At 44.0% G+C, this 21,741-nt stretch overlaps 1 protein-coding gene across 1 annotated transcript in view; it reads right to left on the bottom strand.

The window, feature by feature from the left end:
* The window catches only part of GRIN2D (glutamate ionotropic receptor NMDA type subunit 2D), a 1,061,440-nt gene that overhangs the window by 463,829 nt on the left and 575,870 nt on the right, over positions 1-21,741 (bottom strand). The window contains exon 7 of the mRNA XM_086930354.1: positions 4,144-4,269. Coding sequence (XP_086786480.1) covers positions 4,144-4,269 — 126 coding nt within the window. The remainder of the gene's footprint in view (positions 1-4,143; positions 4,270-21,741) is intronic.

The following is a 21,741-nucleotide window of genomic DNA, read 5'->3' on the forward strand; positions in this document are numbered from 1 at the left end:
GAGTTCAGGCATGAGAAAAGTATCCAAATAAAGGTTTTCATTAGTCTATTCAATTAAATGTCCATTTGTTTTCCAGGCAAATTTACAGTCATCAACCAATGGAGACCATGAGTCACACACCAGGATATCACTGCCATAAGCAAGAGCATTTACGCTAAGTTGACCCAACTTTTTTGGGGACAATACTCGCCATTTACATCAACAGGGAATCTATAAAATATCACTGAACACAACTGAACCCAACACGCAGCCTTGCTTCAGGTGATTTTTGGTCACAATTTAATCACTCAAACAGCTCCTTCTTCCAGTCCTCACACTGGCCCAAGTACAGATATCAAGATTTATGCAGAGGTGAAGTGGACTTCCTTTTATGCTCACCCACATAATTCCAAAATGATTGCCATTAATTCTATGAAATGTATAGAAAAGGTTGAACGGACCCCTTTGAATGATTCTCCATGCAGGAGAAAAAGCACAAAGAAAGAGTGAAAAACACTGAAACAGCTTTGTTCCGGAATAAAGGAAGTGTGTGGACGAAAGGAAGGCGGCAGAAAGATGGGAGGGATGACAGATGAAAGAGTTGTGAAGAATGAGCAAGTTAGAAAACTTGAACTCGTTTAAAAGCTAGTTTCACGCTGGAATCTCATCTAGTTTGTGAAGCACTCAGGTTCAGTTTTAAACTGAATAAATCCTACACATTTCAAGGACTGCTAATCTATCAGCCTACGGGCCAGAAAAGGGTTTTGTTGATAAAATCCAGTCCTATATGGAATACAGCATAACCAATACAAACTTTACTCTAGTAGGGGACGATAACGTTCACCTTGAGTTGTCCTCTAACGCGGACACAGGACACCTGGTTGACACTCTCAATAGCTTCAACCTACACCAACGAATTGAAGTACCCACTCATACAGCCAACCATACGCTGGATGTTATCTTCACAAATAATTCAGACTTAGATATGGAAAAGGTTCAGCCACTCCCATGGACGGACCATAGGGCCATCTTTTTCTCAGTCACGACCCATGCAATAGAGCTGAATTGAACAGCACTGCTAGACTCATCAAGTACAGACCTTGGAAGGATAATAAGGTGGAAGACGAAATTCTTCTCAGAAAAAATTAGACTAGCTGCAAACTCCACCTGGGAACTTTTTAAAACTGTCAAAAATCTGTCCAGATGAAACATCAGTAACACCTTTATTCCGGATGAAATCTTCTGTAACAAGTTGGCCGATTTCTGCCAATTCAAGGTCAACTCTATTTTCCAAAATATTCTCTCAGAATACTCTTAGTACCGACCCTTCTTTTAATCAGGATGAAGCTACAAACGTCGGTGTATCTACAGGGCCTTGGGTATCTCCCACCTTTGAAAAGTTTTCTCCTCTCTCGTGGGATAAAACAATCAATCTCATGAGTTCCATCAAATCAGGAGCCCCTTTCGACCCATGCCCCCCAGGGATCATCAACAAGTTGGCCAGCCAGGTGCCTAGGCCACTCAAAGATTTACTAAATGAGGCCCTCTACTCCGTGCATTTCCCAAACATCTGGAAAAAGACTTCCATTCTTCCCTTGGTGAAGAAACCCTCCTTGGACCCTAAGCAGATGGATAGCCATAGACTAATTTCTCAGCTTCCGTTCCCTGCCAAGGCACTAGAGAAAGCCATGAACGAGGAAATTCTAACTTTTTTGGACACCCATCAGTTGCTGGATTCTGCCCAATACAGGTTTAGAGCTAACCATTGTACGGAGTCAGCACAGGTGACTGCATCGGGGAAAATTAGAGTCAGGGTGGACATGGGTGGCAGAGCAGCATTAATCCTACTGGATCTCTCTGCCACCTTTGATCCATCCACCATGCTCCACTTATTAAGCACCTGCACTCCTTAGGCTTCAAGAACACTGCACTAACTCTGCTGAGCTCATTTCTTGAAAACAGTAAACAGTGGGTAGAGATGGGAGAGGCAAAGTCCAGTCCTTTCTTTCTCCCCTGCAGGGTGCCGACGGATCAGCTCTTAGTCCCACGCTTTTCAGCGTGAATGTCACCCCCCTGGTAAAGCTCATTCTTAGTTTTGATCTGACTGTTTTATCCGATGCGGATAATACACAGATAGTGTCTCAGGCTGAGAATGATGCAAACAATTTCTGCAGGTGTATGGCTACAGTCACGAGTTGGATGCAGAATAATTGTCTTAAGACAGAACGGAGGGGCTGCTCTTTGGGAAAGAGACCTACTTTTGGAATGCAGCCTGGTCACCCCCGGATCTGGACAATCTACCCATGTCAGTGCAGAAGGCAAGTATAAGAGAAAAGGGAATGGTCCAACTATCCAAGGGACAGGGTACTAAAAACTATCAAAATAAATATTTTCCTTGGGTTCATTCAATGTCTCAATTACGGTCATTTATCCACACTCCATTCTCTAGTCATTAATAGTGCCATACAAAAGTACAATGGTTATCAATACAAAACACCCCTCAATCATAGATGAACCTGAAGTTTCTATAATCACAATGTGTAAATTTATTGTTTAAATCGTATATCAATTAAAAACATTAGAAACATTAAAAACCATCCAAATTATACATTAGCACATAAAAATCATACACAGTATACAAAAAGGAGAGAAACTGAAAACCCGTGATGTTAAACCCAACACATCGGAATGTTAATTCATGGGAATCTTTACATAAAGGTCAGAATCATATTGTCCCGTTCTAACAATCATTCCGTGAATTTAACTTGAAAGAATGGCGTCGACGCGTTTCGGTGTGTTGCTCTATGTGCATCACCTTTATCAAGACAAGTATTGCGCTATGTCTCTTTCTCAACCAACATTTTTATTAAAATTGATCTAGACAAAACAAACACAAGAAATTATCTTACGCGGATGATACACAGATAGTGTCTCAGGCTGAGAATGATGCAAACAATTTCGGCAGGTGTATGGCTACAGTCACAAGTTGGATGCAGAATAATTGTCTTAAGACAGAACGGAGGTGTTTCGCTTTGGTAAAGAGACCTCCTTTTGGAATGCAGCCTGGTGGCCCCCGGATCTGGACAATCTACTCATGTCAGTGCAAGACATTTGGGAGTCATTTTCGACACCAAACTATGTTTCTCTGCTCAAATCAATGCAGTGACCTCAGGCGGCTATTTCATGTTACAGGTTCTCAAAAAAATCCTCCCGTTCACCCCGTTTGACTTACAGAAAACTGTTATGTTGGCCCTTATTGGCTCCAAAATGGACTACTGTAATGTCCTTTATTTATGGACCTCTAAATACCTGATAACAAAAATTGTAGTCTCTACAGAATGCTGTAGCAAGAACTTTTCTGAAAATCCCCAAGTTTAAACCAGTGTCTCACCTTTTACATGGCCTTCACTGGTTGCCGGTAGAGAAGAGGATCTCGTTCAAGGCACTGTGCCTAATGCATAAGGCTCTGAATATTACCAGTCCATCTGACTTTCAAGAAAGGTTTTCCTGGTACACGCCCAGCAGAATCCTCAGATCTAGCACTGCGCACATGGTCAGGATCCCTAGAATCAAACGAGTAAACCTGGGCCGGAAGAACGCTTGCTTACTTGGGGGGAAAGTTATGGAACTCCCTTCCCCTTGCTCTCGAGTCACAATCTAGCTTGCAGATATTCAGAAAGTAGCTAAAGACCTGGCTGTTCCCACTTTAAAAAACAGAGTAGTTTGACTTTAAACTGAGCTGGATGTGTCCCTCCTTCGGCTCTTGATCTGCTCAGCGCTAAGACACCTTCGGGTAATGCACGGTTTATACAACATTTTAGTTCATTCATTCAAAGGAAGAAAAGAGAGAAAGGAAAAAGGAGTGAAGGAAGAAATGAGGTTAAAGGTAGGAGGGAATGATTTAGAAAAAATTAATAAGAAGGAAAAATGGATGGAAAGGGTAAGAATGAACGTGAGAGGGATGGAGATGGGTAAAGGAATAGAAGGGAGAGAGTGCAGATAGATAAAGAAGGTGGAAGGTGAGATAACGGGTGAGGTGAAATAAGAATAAAGGGAGGTGAAGAAAGATGAGGGAGAAAAATGGGTGAATATGAAGAATGGACAGAAGGATGGAGGAAAGGAGAGACAAATAACACGAGTACGGTATTTATCTGAAGGACTCACATTTTCCCGTTGACAGGCTCCTGTTATAGCCAACTGGGCTAAAATATTCGAAGATGAAAACAGTAACTGCGACCACAGTCAGGCACATAACGAACATCATGACCCACACGGCAGGGCTGTAGGGTTCTGCAAGAGATAGAGAGACAAGAGCTGGTCAGTCATTGTTGGCCACCATACCAGAGATCACAGCAGTCACCACTTAAAAGAACCTCTCTTTTGTTTTGCACCATTAGCAACCACGTGTGAAAGATAGAGAAGGGCTAATGTTCCAGTTTCATTGAAAGGCAATCAGTGATAGGGAACAATCCCTACCATCTGAGATTGACAGGTTTCTGCTCTTTATGACGTTTAGCCCCAGAACAAAAGTATTGTTTGAGATAACAGCCTGTAGGGTAGCATCCCAATTAATGATCTGATACACTACTGACTTTGTTCCAGCCTTGTCGGCCTTTCAAGAACCTATAGTTGTGAATGTCTAGAGATTCCAGATTATTCACCTGAGATGTCTGTAATGCTAAATTTAGTCCACAATTGTCCATTAAATCTCCAACACTTCTAACCATAAAAAGTATCTTAAATAATATTATTCCTCAGCTTCATGAGTACACCTCTGCTGAAAGATGCAGTCTTTGATTGGGTTTATAATGTTTAATGGTCTACATCTCTCCATCATGTCCTACCTCCTGCTTTTTCTTCAGTGTAGATGAGTTAAGATCTTTCTATTTCTCCCAAAAATGGCTCAATTTTTCATTTCAGACTACAGTGGTTATTTAGTGGTTATTTAGCCAACAGGAGAGATTACCACCAGAAATAGACCAAGAACTCCAGATGAAGCCACAGAAAAAGATAATATATGAAATGTGAACTCTGTTTATGGCAACAGGCCCTACAAACTGGACACAATTTGAGCTACGTATTCCAGCACTGAACGCCATACTCCAATTGAGGCTTCCAGAGCCATATGTAATAATACTGGAAACCAAGAGAAGACGATGCAATGGTCATCGTGAGTCCCCTCTACCACAATAGTTTCAATAATGAGGTCCCCAAGAAGACACAATACTATAATTGAAATGTCCATCAGTGTTCAGCAGTGAACATAATGCTTAATGAGAACTAGTGGTAATATTACAACTGAGGCCTCCAGAACTTGATGCAAGCATCCTGGAAATTGTACTATATTCTTCAAAAAAACTTTCAGATGTAAACAAAGTACTCAGGGAAGGGCACCATGCTTGAATGCAATACTCTAGAAGATATTGCTAGACGTGAATTCAATGCCACAGCTGAGGACTGGAGAACTAGCAAGTCTCCAGGCAGTGCTGCAGCCTGCAGAAAGCAATTCATTCTCTAGCTAAGGTTTTGTGGTTAATGTGTGTAGGGTGGTATAACCCCCCCACTTTATCAAGCCCCATGCATCATGGGACACACAGTGCCCCTTTTAACTCACAGGGAGTGGCGCATAATTTCTCAATGGAGATAGAGCAAATTGCTCCATGCCCATGATGAAGAGTCCCAACGACTGAATTTATAAATGACCGTCAAGCAGGCGGTCATTTATAAAAGCATTGCCAGGAATAACAGTTACTGTGTCTCCGGTCAATGCATGTTACTGTGTCACACCCCTGAAGCACAGAGTAATCCTTTTTGCTTTTCAAAAAGAAAATACCGAAATGAGAAAAAATATGACTACATGTTCATCCATCCAAATTGGGTAGGGGGACATGTAGCCATTTCTCAAACTGTCATTACTCCCCAGAGCCATCTGAGAAGATTGGCTATGGTGGAGGCAAAGTAGTCTCCCCCATGGGGTAACTAAGGGTCAATCCACCTTTAAATTGGGCAGGCGGGTGGACGGAGTATGTCAATATAATACCCATACATAAATAAGGCCCTAAATCACCATTACTACAATGTGAAATATTGCATTATTAAAGTAAGAAATACTAAAACTTTTGGACATATAATCAATCTCCATCTTCAATCTATCCCCATGACCTCCTTGACACTGTGAATACATCCAATATGAAAACCTTCTGAAACCTCTCTGGCTTGCTGATAAACATCCTATTTTGCTCTAAGGAGAGAACATACCATTACTTGTAAAACATTAACCTTCTAACCATTGCCTCTTTTAGCCCAGTGACTTTTCTGCTGTAATGTACACCGTATAATTACTATTGGGAGGTGTATGGGTTAAGGTCCGAGTCTTGGAAAATTAAAAAAAATAACTCAAATTAATTAAATTGACAAACATATTATTTCATATTGATACTGTTATTGATAGGGTCAGGGTTAGAGTTCAGGTTGAGGGATAGTATTAAAGATAAAGGGTTCCTTGTTTCCTGGAAATCAAAGAATGGAAAATAAATATTGTAATATAATTAACACTATTTAAAAAAAAAAGGGTTATTGTTAGGGACAGAATTAGCAGGGGGATTAGAGTAAATTTGCCATATTGCCTTAAAATAAATGTGAAAAAATTTACCATAATTTAAAAAAGACATAACCATGATTAGGGTAATTGTTAGCTGTAGGGCTAGGGCAAAGGGACCTTATACATTTGAACTGAAACTGATTTAAATTATGAAATAAACATACCTACTAGTTTGAAGTTAGGGTTAGCAATAGGATTTGGACAAGAGTAATATATTTATTGAAGTTTTAAGTACTTGAAATAAAATTATGTATACTTAGATTAACTGAAAGAAAACAAAGGCATGTTACTGGTAAGAGATATAGTTAAGCGTTGTTGAAGAGGTAAAGATCAAAAAGAGAACAAAGTGCTGCGATAAAGCCAAAATTAATGATAATTATAGCCTGATCAGGTAAAAATTGTTAATGTAATGTTGGCAGAGGTAATATTGAAAAAGGTAGTGGTGCTATATTGGTAGTGGTGATGAGGTAAAGATACTGGAGGCATTAGACAGAGGGGTAATGAAGCAGTGTCTGTAGAGAAAGTGCTGTCGTAAAGATAGAAGACTTCACTCTTAATTATATCATGGTGCAAAAGGCTCTAGGTTGAAGCACATTCAAAAGTTTGGATATTTGATAACTTCCGTTTTCTGATTAGTTCATGAATTACCTTCTTAATACACAAAACACATGTAAGACTTTGGTTCACGAACATGCACTAAGGCTGCATAAAACCAAGTTTCATTGACCAGGTCCATAACCAGAATTTTGAGCTATTCTATTGTATTGTATTGTATTACAGCATTTATAAGGGGAAATGCTGAAGCACTTGCCTGCAGTGCTAGCATGCTATACTGTGTAGGTTGTGTGTTTGGTAGGATACGGTCTTTGATTTGATCCTATGTGGGAAGTGTTTCCATGTCATGCGTGATGACCACTGAAGTGTGGTTATTGTGTTATGGAGCACAGGGCATAGAAGTGTGATGGATGATGATTTACGGTTTTCAGTATGCTGGTAGCTTTAAACAGCATTTCAGGTATCTTTATGGCATTTCTTATGATATAGTCTGTTAGCTGGTTACTGCACTGGGTTGTCCAGTCTGAGATTTTTGCATATAGTTGTGGTCCGGAGCTGGGATGGTTCGACGGAGAGAGAAGTGGAGAATACTGTTGGAATGGGCATTTCTATTATCATCCCATATCGGAGTGACTTTGTGAGATGTAAAGGAGCAGTCATATTATGTAGATCTTTGTTCAGGTTGGTGAAGGTACACAGGAAGGTGGTAAGCACATGTGTTTCTGACGTTCTGTGCAGTGCTCCCTGTATCCATGGGATGCCCTCAACCAGCTGAAAAATCCTGTGCTGCCTCTCTGTGTTTGTTAGACAATATATGAAAATGCCTTTTGAATTCCACTTCCTCTTCCCAACAGGGCTTTTCTCAACACATGCACATTGATTGTGAGGCCAGGAGTGTAAAAGTCTCCCAATGGGTCATCATCTCTGTAACACTCATATGGGAAAGGATTTGACCCTTCCATATAAGTCTTTGATCAGGTGATTAACCTCGTTGGTGGTTTCACCTGACGACGCAGGTGATCTCAAAGAAGAGCAAATGACTCAAGACCTGCTGTGGCCACTTGGGAAGCGTGCTTCAGTACAGTGGAATCCCAGGCATCCTAATCTACAAAGGGACAAGGCAAACCCATGGCTCTGCCACCTGTGTGACCTTGACCCATACATAGATGGGTGGAAGAACACAGGCTACAACACTCAACTGCATTGAGTGTTTGCCTGATTCTGTCCAGCAAGATCCTGAAATGTTACATTTTTCTTCAAGTTCATCAAATATCCTCTTTCCCCTCCAGTCACTAAGGTCAAAACATCTGGGGTGATTTTTTGATAGCAAGCTCAAGTTTTCATACCAGATTAACCAAATTTCAGCATCCTGCTTTTACCTTTTAAGAACATTAAAAAAGATCCTCCCATTCATCCCTTTTGGTTTACATAAAACAGTAATAGCTACGTTATTTTTCTCCAGGATTGACTGCTGTAACACCCTTTACATGGGCATACAAAAAAGGCAGATGAATAAATTGCAAAAACTTCCAAATGAGGCATCTCGCCTTCTCATGAAGATCCCAAAATATGCATCCGTCTCCCAAACTACAGAAATGCTACATTAGCTTCCAGTCAGAAAAATAGTGGCCTTTAAGGCACTCTGCTTGGCACAACAAGCCCTTCGCGATTCTAGCCCACTCTATCTGAGAAAAATATTCCGCTGGCATATCCCCAGGCGACCCCTTCGTTCTGGCTCCACCTAATTGATAGCTATTAAATCAGGAAAGCATCCTGGGTAGAAAGAAGTCTTTCTGAAGCTTACCATCAAATTGTGGAATGCGCGTTGCCAAAACTCAACCCATTCATCTGCGGTTCAGGAAACAATTGAAACCTGCCTCCTTTAACAGGCCCTACCCCTTTATCACCTCCTCTTTGTCATCTATACAGGCTTATCTTTACCCTCATCACTTCTGACACCAGCGCCAAGACACCCTTGGGCAATCAAACGCTTTACAAACAATTATCCATATCAATAAAGCAACATATTTTTCTTGCAATACCAGTTTAGCAGGTAAACATTTTCTGCAAACAGATAAGTAGGTAAAGCTCAATTCCTTCGCTTGAAACAGTTTCCCCCATAGTGTGGATATATGCGAAGAAAGATACAATGGGTTTTTGTATTCTACAGAGTATGCCAACTTCATTTTCGGAGCTTACACCTTATTTGATGGAGAAGTGTGGCTCACTGGTTAGAGGAGGCAGACCTGGAAGCAGAGGTCAGCCCGGGACCAGGGTTCAATTCCCGGCTCGGCGGGTCTTGAGTCCAAAAATGTCCATCGACTCGACAATTCTCGCTCCGGTGCTTACTCGATTCACGGGTTCACACTCTGCGACTCTGGGCAATAGCTTGCTTAATCTCCACAACGGCCCCTTGTGGTGGGATGCCTGGCTTTCACCTTGTGGATACCCTGCCGGGGTCATCTCACAGGGGAATACCAGGACGGGTTCCCTAAGCAAGCGCTTAGATACCGGGTCGGTGATTTGCGCTATATAAATACATGAACATTTACATTTATTTGATGTCATTGTTGAATTCAGTACCATCCAATCTGAAAGCAAAGCACTGATTTACAGCATCCTTTGTCAGCAGTGACTCTCTTTTCTTTTGGATATCCCAGTGAAGGTTTACAGTTTTAAGACATTTTTGTAGATGGGATCATGGGGGACCAAGGCAGGCACCAATTTTACTTTAAAGGTTTGGTTTATTTTGTTGTTGCTAGAGGAGGAAAAGTTGAGTTCTTTGCAGGCCACTGCCTGGACTTTTAGAAGGGAGAGGGATTTGTATACTGGGGCTCGTATTGTTTCAAATTGTAGACAAATGCAGAAACACAAGAAGAATTATCCCCTACTATTTTATTTTCACATTTCTGACAGCATTTTTCTGTTTAATGTTTGAGCCCGGGAGCATGTGCCAGGGTGGAGTTGGATTCAAAATTAAGCTTTACTTTTTGGTCATTTCTTCTTACAGATGACATTAGTCTGGAGTGGTAGTATCTGCAACAGGAGTTACCCATACACCCAATCGAGACCTGGGTACTATTTGTATCAAGCAACAATATGCAAAAGGGCATCAACAGAGGAGATATTAATCAGATTAATCTTTACAATATTGGAAAACCATGTATTGTATGACAAACTGAATTATGACATGGACAAAAAGATGGTACAGATATAGCCAAACATGACAAATCAAATGTATCGGTCAAATTTATATGTAACTGATAGCAGCATCAAATATGAATTGTATAGGGGCTCAATGTGCAAGTTGCACACACAGTGCTCTTGAAAATCAGGTGGGCGGTGCAAAGTAGAACACATAGAAACAGGAAAATGGCAAAAAGACACACATCTATCAATATTGTGCATGAATATAGTAAGTTATAGAGTCTTTCCCTCACCTCGGGTGCTGTTCCTACTAAGTGGAAACAGGCGGTTGTGATACCTATTCTTAAAAAGGTGACTTTGGACCCCTCTAAACTTGAGAACTATCGCCTGATTTCTCTCCTTCATTGGCCTGCTAAAATAGTGGAGGCTCATGTGAACGGGCTACTGTATGTATGTATGTATGTATAGGCATTTATATAGCGCACTACTTACCCGGAGGGTCCCAAGGCGCTTCGAACGCTGCGAAACCCTTCCTGGCTTCCCTGAGAGATGGTCCCTTAATGGGTATCTCCAGGGTGAGACCAGGCATCCCTGGCGGTCTGGTGGGGCCGTTAGTGAAGATGAGGCAAGCTAATGCCCAGAGTTGCCGAGTGTGGTCGCTGATCAGAGTGGGCACCGAGGCGAGAGAATTATCGAGTCCGCTGACCCTGGTCCAGAAACCTGCCGCGCCGGGAATCGAACCCTGGTCCCGGGCCGTCCTCTGCTCTCGGGTCTGCCGCCTCTAACCAGTGAGCCACACTACTTAACTGTCCGAACATCTTGCAAAGGCCGGCATTCTGGACCCATCTCAGAATGGATTCCGCGCTGGTCACAGTACGGAAACTGCCCTGCTCGCGATGACGGAACATCTTCGCTCTGTGCTGGACTCTGGTCAGACTGTGGCACTGGTACTACTCGATCTTAGTGCTGCGTTTGATACGGTCTAGCACAGAATTTTACTCCAACGTCTTCGTGAAGCGGGGGTTGAGGGCATTGCCCTTGACTGGTTCCATTCCTTCCTTGCTGACAGGACCTTCAAGGTTGCCACCCCGCCATTTGCGTCCAACTTGCATCCCCTGGAACTGGGTGTGCCCCAGGGTTCGTCTCCGAGCCCCACTCTATTTAATCTATATATGAGGCCACTTGCTGCTGTCGTCAAGCAATGGGGTATGACTATGGTCTCCTATGCCGACGACACGCAGCTGGCGGTCGCCTTGAGTGGGGACTACGATCTTGATGCCCCTAGATTTCGGGATGGACTCTTGGCAGGTGGCTAGCTGGATGAATTCCAACTGTCTCCAGGTAAATGCCCAAAACACAGAGGTCATGATAGTAGGCAAGCGAACGGATCTTTGGGGTGACATGTGGTGGCCCCCTGAGCTAGGTACTACCCCCATTCCAGTCTCTGAGGGCAAAAATCTGGGGGTGTGGTTAGATCCAGCCCTCAGTTTCTGTGGCCATACAAAGAAGGTCGCGGCCACTTGTTTTGGCATCCTAAGAGGGTTGAGACCTATTTTGAGGTTTTTTGATGCCTCGACTAGGCAGCTGGTTATACAAGCATCCATCCTATCTCGGCTTGATTATGTCAGCTCACTATTACTGGGGGCCAACCAGGCTGAAATCGCCCGGATGCAACGAATACAGAACGCTGCAGCCAGAGCCCTGGTGGGATTACCTAGGTTCTGTTCAGCTGAGAGTACCACCCGTTCTTTACACTGGTTGCCGATAGTTCAGAGGATTGATTTTAAGACCTTGTGCCTCTCTTTTAAGATCCTTAAGATGGCCTCCCCTCAGATTCTTGACAATCTTGTGAGGCCTTATGTGCCCTCGCGACCTCTGAGATCTCTGGGCCAAAACTTGGTTATGGTTCCTCGATTTAGACTATGCAGAGCGGGAGGTCGTTCCTTTCGGGTTCTGGCTGCAAAACTGTGGAACGCGCTTACACCTCGCATCCGTGCAATGGATGAGCTGCTGAAATTCAGGAGGGCTATCAAAACACATTTGTTCCCACATAGCTCTTAGGCTCTTGCTTTCTACGCCTCCGTCCTGTATTACTGTGTTATGTCTGGGTACTCTTCCTAAAGCGCCGGGACGCCCCTTGGCTGGGGCAGCTGTGCGCTATAGAAGTGTTATTAACATAACATAACATAACAAGTCCAACATTTCAATGCAATCTCATTGCACAATAAATATCCTTTCTCAGCTGGTAAATGCATAAAATGTCTATTGTTCCAAAACATCCTTGTCCCGTTTGATTGTACAGTTGTTTTGGCTTCTTGCTGTGGATTGTACGCCCTTACCCAGTGGGATTGCATTATTCCATATAACTTTCATTTCGGATTTTTAATAATCCCACTCACTAATTTCTTTTGTTTTTTACAGTGAAAACCTACACGCCTCCATTTGAATTATTTTTATTGGTGTCCCCATATAATGGTTCCAATTACCCACAAGCCCTCTAGCAATTGGCTTTTTGGCTCTGTATCTAGGGCCAACATTGTCTTTAATTACCTGGTTTTTGGTTTCCCTGTGATGTCTTTTCTAAAGGCAATGCTTAAGAATGTGATATATGTAAAAACTTTAACATAAGTACTTCACCTTGGATTATACTGTGCATTGACATTTTGTTACGTAGTCTAGGCGGTCTAGCATCATTTACAAGTCGCACGCAACATGTCACATTGTCCACAATTTCTTTTGATGCTGGGGGCTCAGTACCCTAGTGTTTCCTCTTGCCGGCGCTGATTTACCTGTAAAAGGATTTTTTTCCCTACAGGTATTTACAATTTTTCAGACAATTGTAGCTATCATTTAAATACAACTTCCCCCGGATACTTTATATTTGAAACTATAAAAATGTTGGCTGTTAGCTCATCTCCGTGTGATGTGTTCCTGTGCGAGACTACTTACGGCTGCCTTTCATTGTGCATCCATTGAGAATAGACCCATGAACTTGCTTATATTGCACAATGCTGCTCTTTTTCTTGGTACCTTTTAGAACCATTTTACTACACCTTTTTTTTCGTTCTGACAGGGACGAATATATCGACAGAAATCTGTGAGTGTCTTTGTTGTTTCCAACCACGGTGTGACCTGAGCTTTGCATCTTAACACTTTTTATCCATATTAATTCATGCTTCTCTCTTTTATCCTCATTTGTCTTAAAGCTTACTTGGGTTTGATACAGGTACCCTAGATATGGTATTTTAATTCAATATTTAATCTATCTAAAACCCATTTCTCCTGCTTAATTCTTGCCCAGTTATCCCCTTAGGCAGCAATCATTTTCTTTGTGCTCATTCTTTCCTGATGATGATGATGACTTGCTAAATTGTGGAAGGTCGAAATGTCACGGACACCAGATGAAAAAGGGTATTTATTGTGAAATTAGATTATATTGAAATTTTTTGAATTACTATATTCATGCACTATATTGATTGATTTGTTTTTTTGTTGCTGTTTTCCTGTTTTTGAGTATTACACTTTGCGCCTCCCACTTGATTTTCCTCAGCAGTGTGTTCACCTTAGATACTGAGCACCTTTACAATCCATATTTGATGCTGCTATCAGTTACATATCAAATTGACTGAATACATTTTATTTCTTGCATTTTGCTATATCTGCACCTTCTCTTTTTCTGTGTCATAATTCAGATTGTCAAAAAATATGTTTTTTTCAGTATTGAAAAGATTAATGTGCTTAGTGTCTTCTCTGTTGATGCCCTTTTGGACATTGTTGTTAGTCTGGAGTAAAGCACTGTGTAACTGTGACGGCTGATTTCATTTTCTGAAAAACAACTGCTCTTGCTGGTATGAGTCTGGTTGGCGTCTGGAAATAGGAGTTTGCTCCCAAAAGTATCCACCTTTTTCCCGATCTGTTTTGGTTTAGATAGTATGGGTTTTGGTTGATGTTAAAGGGTTGTACTGGATACCAGATTCATCCTCAATTGTCTAGGGGGATTTGGAATAGGGGTGGGGTTAGAATTAGCCATGCTATTTTTGCTTAGAGTGCTATCGGTGTAGGGAGTTGTTAAAGAATAGTGAAGGTGTCTAGATTTTCTTTCTTTTTTTTTTACTGTTTGGCTGTTCATCGTTTAAGGCAACGTACAGGGATCACGTAAGGTGCTTTCATAAATCCTGCTATTCTGTGGGACTGGCAATCATTTTGTCTATCCTGATTTTTTTGTGCTGGCCTTTTTTGCCAAGTTGCCTACCATAGTGCAGGCGGTGATCAGTGACAATACCACAATGAGCTACTTATCCTTCTGGAAGGCAGGATGAAAGTCACAGATAAACAAAGTAAATATAAGGATGTTTTAGAATGTTTGTGTTTGGTAATTCGTATACTTTAGCAGTTAGGTTCAAATGACAAGTTAAACATAGACATAGTGACTTGACCACCAATGAGTATATATATCTAAAGAATGAGGTTTATTTCAGCACCCACTACTATATGTTACACATCTACCTCAGTGTCACTACACACCACGTCATTTCTTACTCAATAGTCCTCCCCTAAAACTTTACACAAACACCACTGGATCTACCTAACTAGGCTGAACATCAACCAGATTTCCGAATACATTGATCATAACATCAGCAATATCCCAGCATTTTTCTGACTATGGAATGTGTTAATGCACCACACAATGGCAATTTAATTCAAGCTCCTTTATTGGAGCAATTCAGCTACAAACAGTGCATCTCACAGGTCAGACCAGGCTTGTCTTACCTGGAACACACATTCATGAGAGACTGCATCATCATGTTCCAACATGGAACCCAGATGTTTCCCTTACAATTCAGGTAGGCAAAACACATATCTCCTTCCCTTACATTAACAAATAAAGTTTTGCTATGACGCAAGTGTGCTTCAACGTGCCCAGCACTTGGCACGGAAAGACCATACCTATTGCACGTCTTATTGAGTCGTCATGTATGTGCTGTGTTACGTGCTTGAACTAAAGTGACATTATCAAAAAAACTCTCCCGATAACTGGTCAAATCAATCTCCAGACCCTTAACCTATCATAACCAAATTCTCCTTCCCATAGATGAGAGGCTTTCACAACGAATGATACCATTTTACTCTTTTACAAAATACCTAAAACAGACAAAGGAGGCAAGACACCCAGTGCAGGAATCAAAAGTTGAGAGAAGAGTGTGACAGGGTATCGTACAAATAATCAAGCAACACGGCCAATGTCACATCGTGAAGTCCAGGTAGGATTCTGATTTATGGAGCTGAGGTCAATGGAATCTGCTGCACTCCGGACGGAATCAAACTCCTCCTGTCATACTCCACAACAACCAATCATAGCTCAAAGATCAGTCTGAAACCTAACACATGCCAGCAACACATCCCAGCTCAAAAAGCCTCATTCCTCATAAAGGCCACTACCAACTACAGTTAACCTCTCCCCCACTTCCAAGCACGTCAAAACACCGCAGTAACCCCAATTCAAGCCACCCTTGGCCTATTCACTCTGCTCTCTCCACTCAAGCTCCCGCCATGGAGCGTTTCAACTGTTGGCAAGTGACAGGCCACTGACTCCTGCCCAGTCCTACTCTCCTTTCACTCCCCTGCCAGGTGCCTGCCATTCTGCACGGCTCTGTTCGCATCTCAAAGAGGCTTAATTTGTAAGGGGTGTACAAGAGTCCGGTTGCCAGCCTCGGAGCCCACGTAGCCTCCCCCAGGAATATAGGCCTAGAACAATAGCAGACTTTAATGCCTAGCAGGAATAGACGTGGCCGGTCCGTGTCGGGAGCCTGCGCTTCGGCTCATCCGTCAGGCTTGCCTGGGCCTGCAGCCAATCAGCGAGGTGGGTACCAGCCTCGCCATCACTGATGCGGCATTACCGCCCAAGTCAGCGCCACTCACCTGCATCTCAGAACTGCCTGTTCCCGCACATGGTAATTAACAAGCACAGAGGGGACACGAGGGGGAGAGGGGGAGGGGAGAGGGGGAGAGGGAGGGAAAGGGGGGAGCCCGAGCCAGGAGGATGGAAGGCAAGGAGCAGACTGCTGGAAACCGAAGTGCCGGCCGCCTCCGAATGAAAAGCATGTGCTTTGGAAATCACCAGCGAGGGGACATTTGGAGTCCTTCAGTAACCCAATTATATTCACGCTTAAGAGGAACATGAGACCTGCCAGCTGTTGTCATTGATGGGGAAGCGGCAGAGGGACTTTCTCAGTTTCTCGTCGTCCCCGGCACTTCATTACCAGACCTCTTTCTCTGCTACTCAGTCTTTCTCCTGATTTCGTTTACCTTCTCTCTCCTATTCTTTTTAACTTTTTTCCTTTCTTTTCCCTATTTCGTAGCCTTTCTTTTTCCTCTATTTTTCATTTCCGCCTACATTCTCTCTCCTCTCTCAGCACCTTTCTCACACTTTTCCTTTTTTCTGTCTGTCTCTTTTTGTCTTGTACTTTGTCCTCTCGCTCTCCTTCTCTTCTTGCAGCTCACTTTCCTGATCCCACCCCCTATGTCTGCCAACCTCATCCATGCCTGTTCCCTGTGGAATGCGTATTTCTCATTACGCAGCTCACCTGATCTATTTATTACATTTTCGCTGATATATTAAGATTGCATTCCTTTTAGACAAATCCTTCTTCTTGTGCGTTGGCCTTGTTTGTAGTGAATGTCTCTGCTCTCTCCCTCTGTTCACTATTTGTATTCCTCTTTCTAAGCTTTCCTAGCCCCCTTTATTCTTTCCATTAGTGTCTCACCCGCTGACCCAATTCATCTTTCTCGCTCACCCTTTCCATTTTACATCTTTTGGTGTTTCCTGTCGCGCTTCTTTCACCCTCTTCACTTAATTCCCGGTCCAGTTATTATATTTCTTCTATATTTTCCCCCTTTAATTTTCCCTCATTTTGTATTTATTTCTCACTTCCCACCACAAGACCCTATTCCTTCCCCCTTCTACTAACTTCCCACCACTGATCTCATTCCTTGTCTGTTTTTCAATTTCTCGCTTTCTTCTTCCAGTTCTCCATCCTATGGTTTTCCTTCCCTCATTTTTCTTCTCAGACCTTCTTTCTTTCCCCTCAGAGTCCCCCTCACTTTTATGCTTTTTCTCCGATTTCCAAATGTCCCTTCTTCACCCTCGTGCTTTCGACATTTCACCTCCTTCTTTCTCCCAATCTCTTACTTTTCTGCCGTAATCCTTCCCAATGCGGTACAAAAGGGGGTGGTGATGAACGGAGCATCTGAACCAATCAAACGCTCACACCGAGTCAACAGATCTGGGTTTAATCCATCACCGTTCTTTAGCCCACTCTCCCACCCCAGTTCAGACATGGCCTTATGCAAATCAGTCTGACCCTGTGCCTCATGGGAACAGTCCAGACCGACTGCCAAGCCATGCCTTCCCTGGACCGGAAACAAGCTTCCGAGGACCGTTTTCTGGCATTTCAGCCGTCTTCAGCCCGGTTTGCTTGAATCCAGTGGCAAAGTGAGCAAGGGACTCACGTCTGAGCATACCCTGCCAACTTGTGGCAAACCAAGCGGTACAAAAGGGGGTGGTAATGGACGGAGCATCTGAACCAATCAAACACTCACACCCAGTCAACAGATCTGGGTTTAATCCATCACCGTTCTTTAGCCCACTCTGCCACCCCAGTTCAGACATGGCCTTATGCAAATCAGTCTGACCCTGTGCCTCATGGGAACAGTCCAGCCCGAACTGCCAAGCCATGCCTTCCCTGGACTGGAAACAAGCTTCCGAGGACCGGTTTTTGGCATTTCAGCCGTCTTCCGCCCGGTTTGCTTGAATCCAGTGGCAAAGTGAGCAAGGGACTCACGTCTGAGCATACCCTGCCAACTTGTGGCAAACAAAGCGGTACAAAAGGGGGAGGTGATGGACAGAGCATCTGAACCAATCAAACACTCACACCCAGTCAACAGATCTGGGTTTAATCCATCACCGTTCTTTAGCCCACTCTGCCACCCCAGTTCAGACATGGCCTTATGCAAATCAGTCTGACCCTGTGCCTCATGGGAACAGTCCAGCCCGAACTGCCAAGCCATGCCTTCCCTGGACCGGAAACAAGCTTCCGAGGACCGTTTTCTGGCATTTCAGCCGTCTTCAGCCCGGTTTGCTTGAATCCAGTGGCAAAGTGAGCAAGGGACTCACGTCTGAGCATACCCTGCCAACTTGTGGCAAACAAAGCAGTACAAAAGGGGGTGGTGATGGACGGAGCATCTGAACCAATCAAACACTCACACCCAGTCAACAGATCTGGGTTTAATCCATCACCGTTCTTTAGCCCACTCTGCCACCCCAGTTCAGACATGGCCTTATGCAAATCAGTCTGACCCTGTGCCTCATGGGAACAGTCCAGCCCGAACTGCCAAGCCATGCCTTCCCTGGACTGGAAACAAGCTTCCGAGGACCGGTTTTTGGCATTTCAGCCGTCTTCCGCCCGGTTTGCTTGAATCCAGTGGCAAAGTGAGCAAGGGACTCACGTCTGAGCATACCCTGCCAACTTGTGGCAAACAAAGCGGTACAAAAGGGGGAGGTGATGGAAGAAGCATCTGAACCAATCAAACACTCACACCCAGTCAACAGATCTGGGTTTAATCCATCACCGTTCTTTAGCCCACTCTGCCACCCCAGTTCAGACATGGCCTTATGCAAATCAGTCTGACCCTGTGCCTCATGGGAACAGTCCACCCCGAACTGCCAAGCCATGTCTTCCCTGGACCGGAAACAAGCTTCCGAGGACCGTTTTCTGGCATTTCAGCCGTCTTCAGCCCGGCTTGCTTGAATCCAGTGGCAAAGTGAGCAAGGGACTCACGTCTGAGCATACCCTGCCAACTTGTGGCGGACAAAGTGGTACAAAAGGGGGTGGTGATGGACGGAGCATCTGAACCAATCAAACACTCACACCCAGTCAACAGATCTGGGTTTAATCCATCACCGTTCTTTAGCCCACTCTGCCACCTAATAATCCTTCCCAATGTCTCTTCCCCCTCGCCATCTTACTCTACGGCCCTTGTTTGTTTTTGCTCTATACATTTCCTATAGCGCCTGGCCCAAGGACCTCTAAACTCCTCCACAACCCACCTCGCTGACACAAAGACAGCAGAGACCTGGCTAGCAAAAGCCCCAGGCGTCAAGCATCACTCATTTTCTAAATATACGTACTTTTCATTCCAGAAGCGATGAGTTTTAAATACATTACCCCCTCCCTTCCAAACCCTGCATTCCAGCTGGGATTTGATTTAATTTCGCTTCCTTTGACTTGCAGCAGCAGGCAGCCCCGCCAGAAAGCAGGCTGCGCTCACACAGGGCGAGCTCTCACAATGACATCAACCGAGCAGGGAGGCGGGAAGCACTCAGACATGAAAATGCCATTAAACTCAGGACACCGCGAGCTCATCGTTTAATTTCACTGGCCCAGGCTCGAGGCTGAGAAGCAAGCACGCCCCCTTCTCGATTCTATCTGCATACAGCACAGCACACCCGCCGGCCCAACACTCAGAGGTAACACCCCCATTCAGATTTATAACTCCATACAACATAGGGAGACCAGATTTTCAGAATGAAAAAAAACAGGACGGGCAATGGCATAGAAATAGGACTAAATATTCTATTAGGTTTTACAGCATACTATATCGCCACTTTAGACCTGAGACTCAGAACCAATATGTAGGCCCTAATTGCAAGTGGGTCACTGGTACTGTGAGTTTAGCAGGAACACTGTTGCTCGGCTTTAGGATTGGGGTGCTATACCAAGTGTGAAAACTTGCCACAACAAGAAAGACTAAGATAGTCAAGTCATGTCCTAAGCATGGGCGGAAAATCCGTTTCGCTCGCGGATTTTGCGGATTTTCGGTAAATTCGCAATCCGCGAGATTCGCGAATCTCCCGCAAAATCCACAAATCCGCGAGCAGCGGATTTTGCTCGCACTGCTCGCGTGAGTTCGCGGCTTCCCAGTACAACTTCGCGCCCCGCGAATAAGCGCTAAATTGCAGAAATACGATTTTAGCAAAACTGAAACTACTTACCAGGTTCAAAAGTTCAGGCTCATCATTAGTAGCCATTTCCTGTAGTGCTTCCTGAGGGGCCCCTCCAGAGTTCAGTTGCCAGTTGCAACTATTATGTGACCCTGCTCTGAACCTCAGAATAGTTACACATATGCCACAAAGGTCCTGAATTACAGCTAAGGGAGACAAGCAGGAGCCAGGCTGGAAGTTCAAATCCATTAATCAGCCCCTAATTCATTATTGTCAGTTGGGGCAGGGCAGGTGTTGTAACTAATTTTGCAACAATGAAAGCACTTAGCAAGTGCAAAAGATCACTAATCAGGAAGCACTAAGGAAGCAGGTGCCAGCTAAAAAAATATTCTGTGACACATTAATCAGCCCCAAATTAATTCAGGTCACTTGAGGCAGGGAAGGTGTGCTTGCGTTGCCACAATAATGTACACTGACTGGACAACCAGAGGGTGCTGTGATGAAACAGAGGGTGGCATGGGTGGGCCAGAGGGTGGCATGAGTAGTCAGAGAGTGGCAGTGGTGACAGAGAGTGGCAGTGATGAAGAAGAGTGTCCCAAACAGGCTGGACACGTAGAAACAACAAGTTCGCGAAACTTGCGACCCGACAGGTAAGTTCGCGTTTTGCAAAATTGTACAAAACCCTCGAGAACTGGCAGAAACCCGCGCGAACACACAAAAAAAAAATCCGCAAATTCGCGAGAATTTGCGGATTTTGCGGATTGCGAGTTCGCAAATCCGCAAAATTCGCGAACGCGAGATTCGCAAAATTCGCCCATGCTTATCATGTCCACTTGAAGGTGAAGAGAAAATAAAGGCAGTTCTACATTGCAAAGCACAAGCAGAAAGCTAGTTGACCTCCTTGCAAGAAGTGGTACCATCACAACCTAGATGTATAGCTCCTCAAGGCTTCCTACTGAAGTTCATTCTCATCATCGGAAGGGGCTGGCCCACCCCCTTGGATCTTCATCTCTAAAGGTGCTGTTGGACTTTCATTACACCTGCTCACAGATTGGTAGAGTGGTGTTTTGTTATTCGATTTACGCAGCACCGAAAGAGAGGAGGACTCCCCCTTGCCTATTTGCTTTAGAACACATTAGTTTTTGTCAGCTGATAGTAGGGCAGGCCTTTGGCAGTATTTCTCGAACATGGTCAAACGTCCATTGAACGAATGCTGGAGAGGGCAGTGGGTGTCATCAGTAATGAACTTGCCCTCACTGAAAGAACATTTTCAATGGGTCTTGGTTTTGTATCTACTACTGACCTGGCTAGTAGTCCTGTTTTGGTATCCACGCCCACAAATGCCACTGACATGCCAGATCAAAGCCATCTGCGGCTCACAGCCACTGTTACAGCCGCGGTCGGTAGGGGAGAACCTGCCGGGGCGGTGACGTGGGGAGGGGGAGAGGCAGGGTGGGGG

This window comes from Lissotriton vulgaris, chromosome 7 (genome assembly GCF_964263255.1).
Source record: "Lissotriton vulgaris chromosome 7, aLisVul1.2, whole genome shotgun sequence".
NCBI classification, from domain to species: domain Eukaryota; kingdom Metazoa; phylum Chordata; class Amphibia; order Caudata; family Salamandridae; genus Lissotriton; species Lissotriton vulgaris.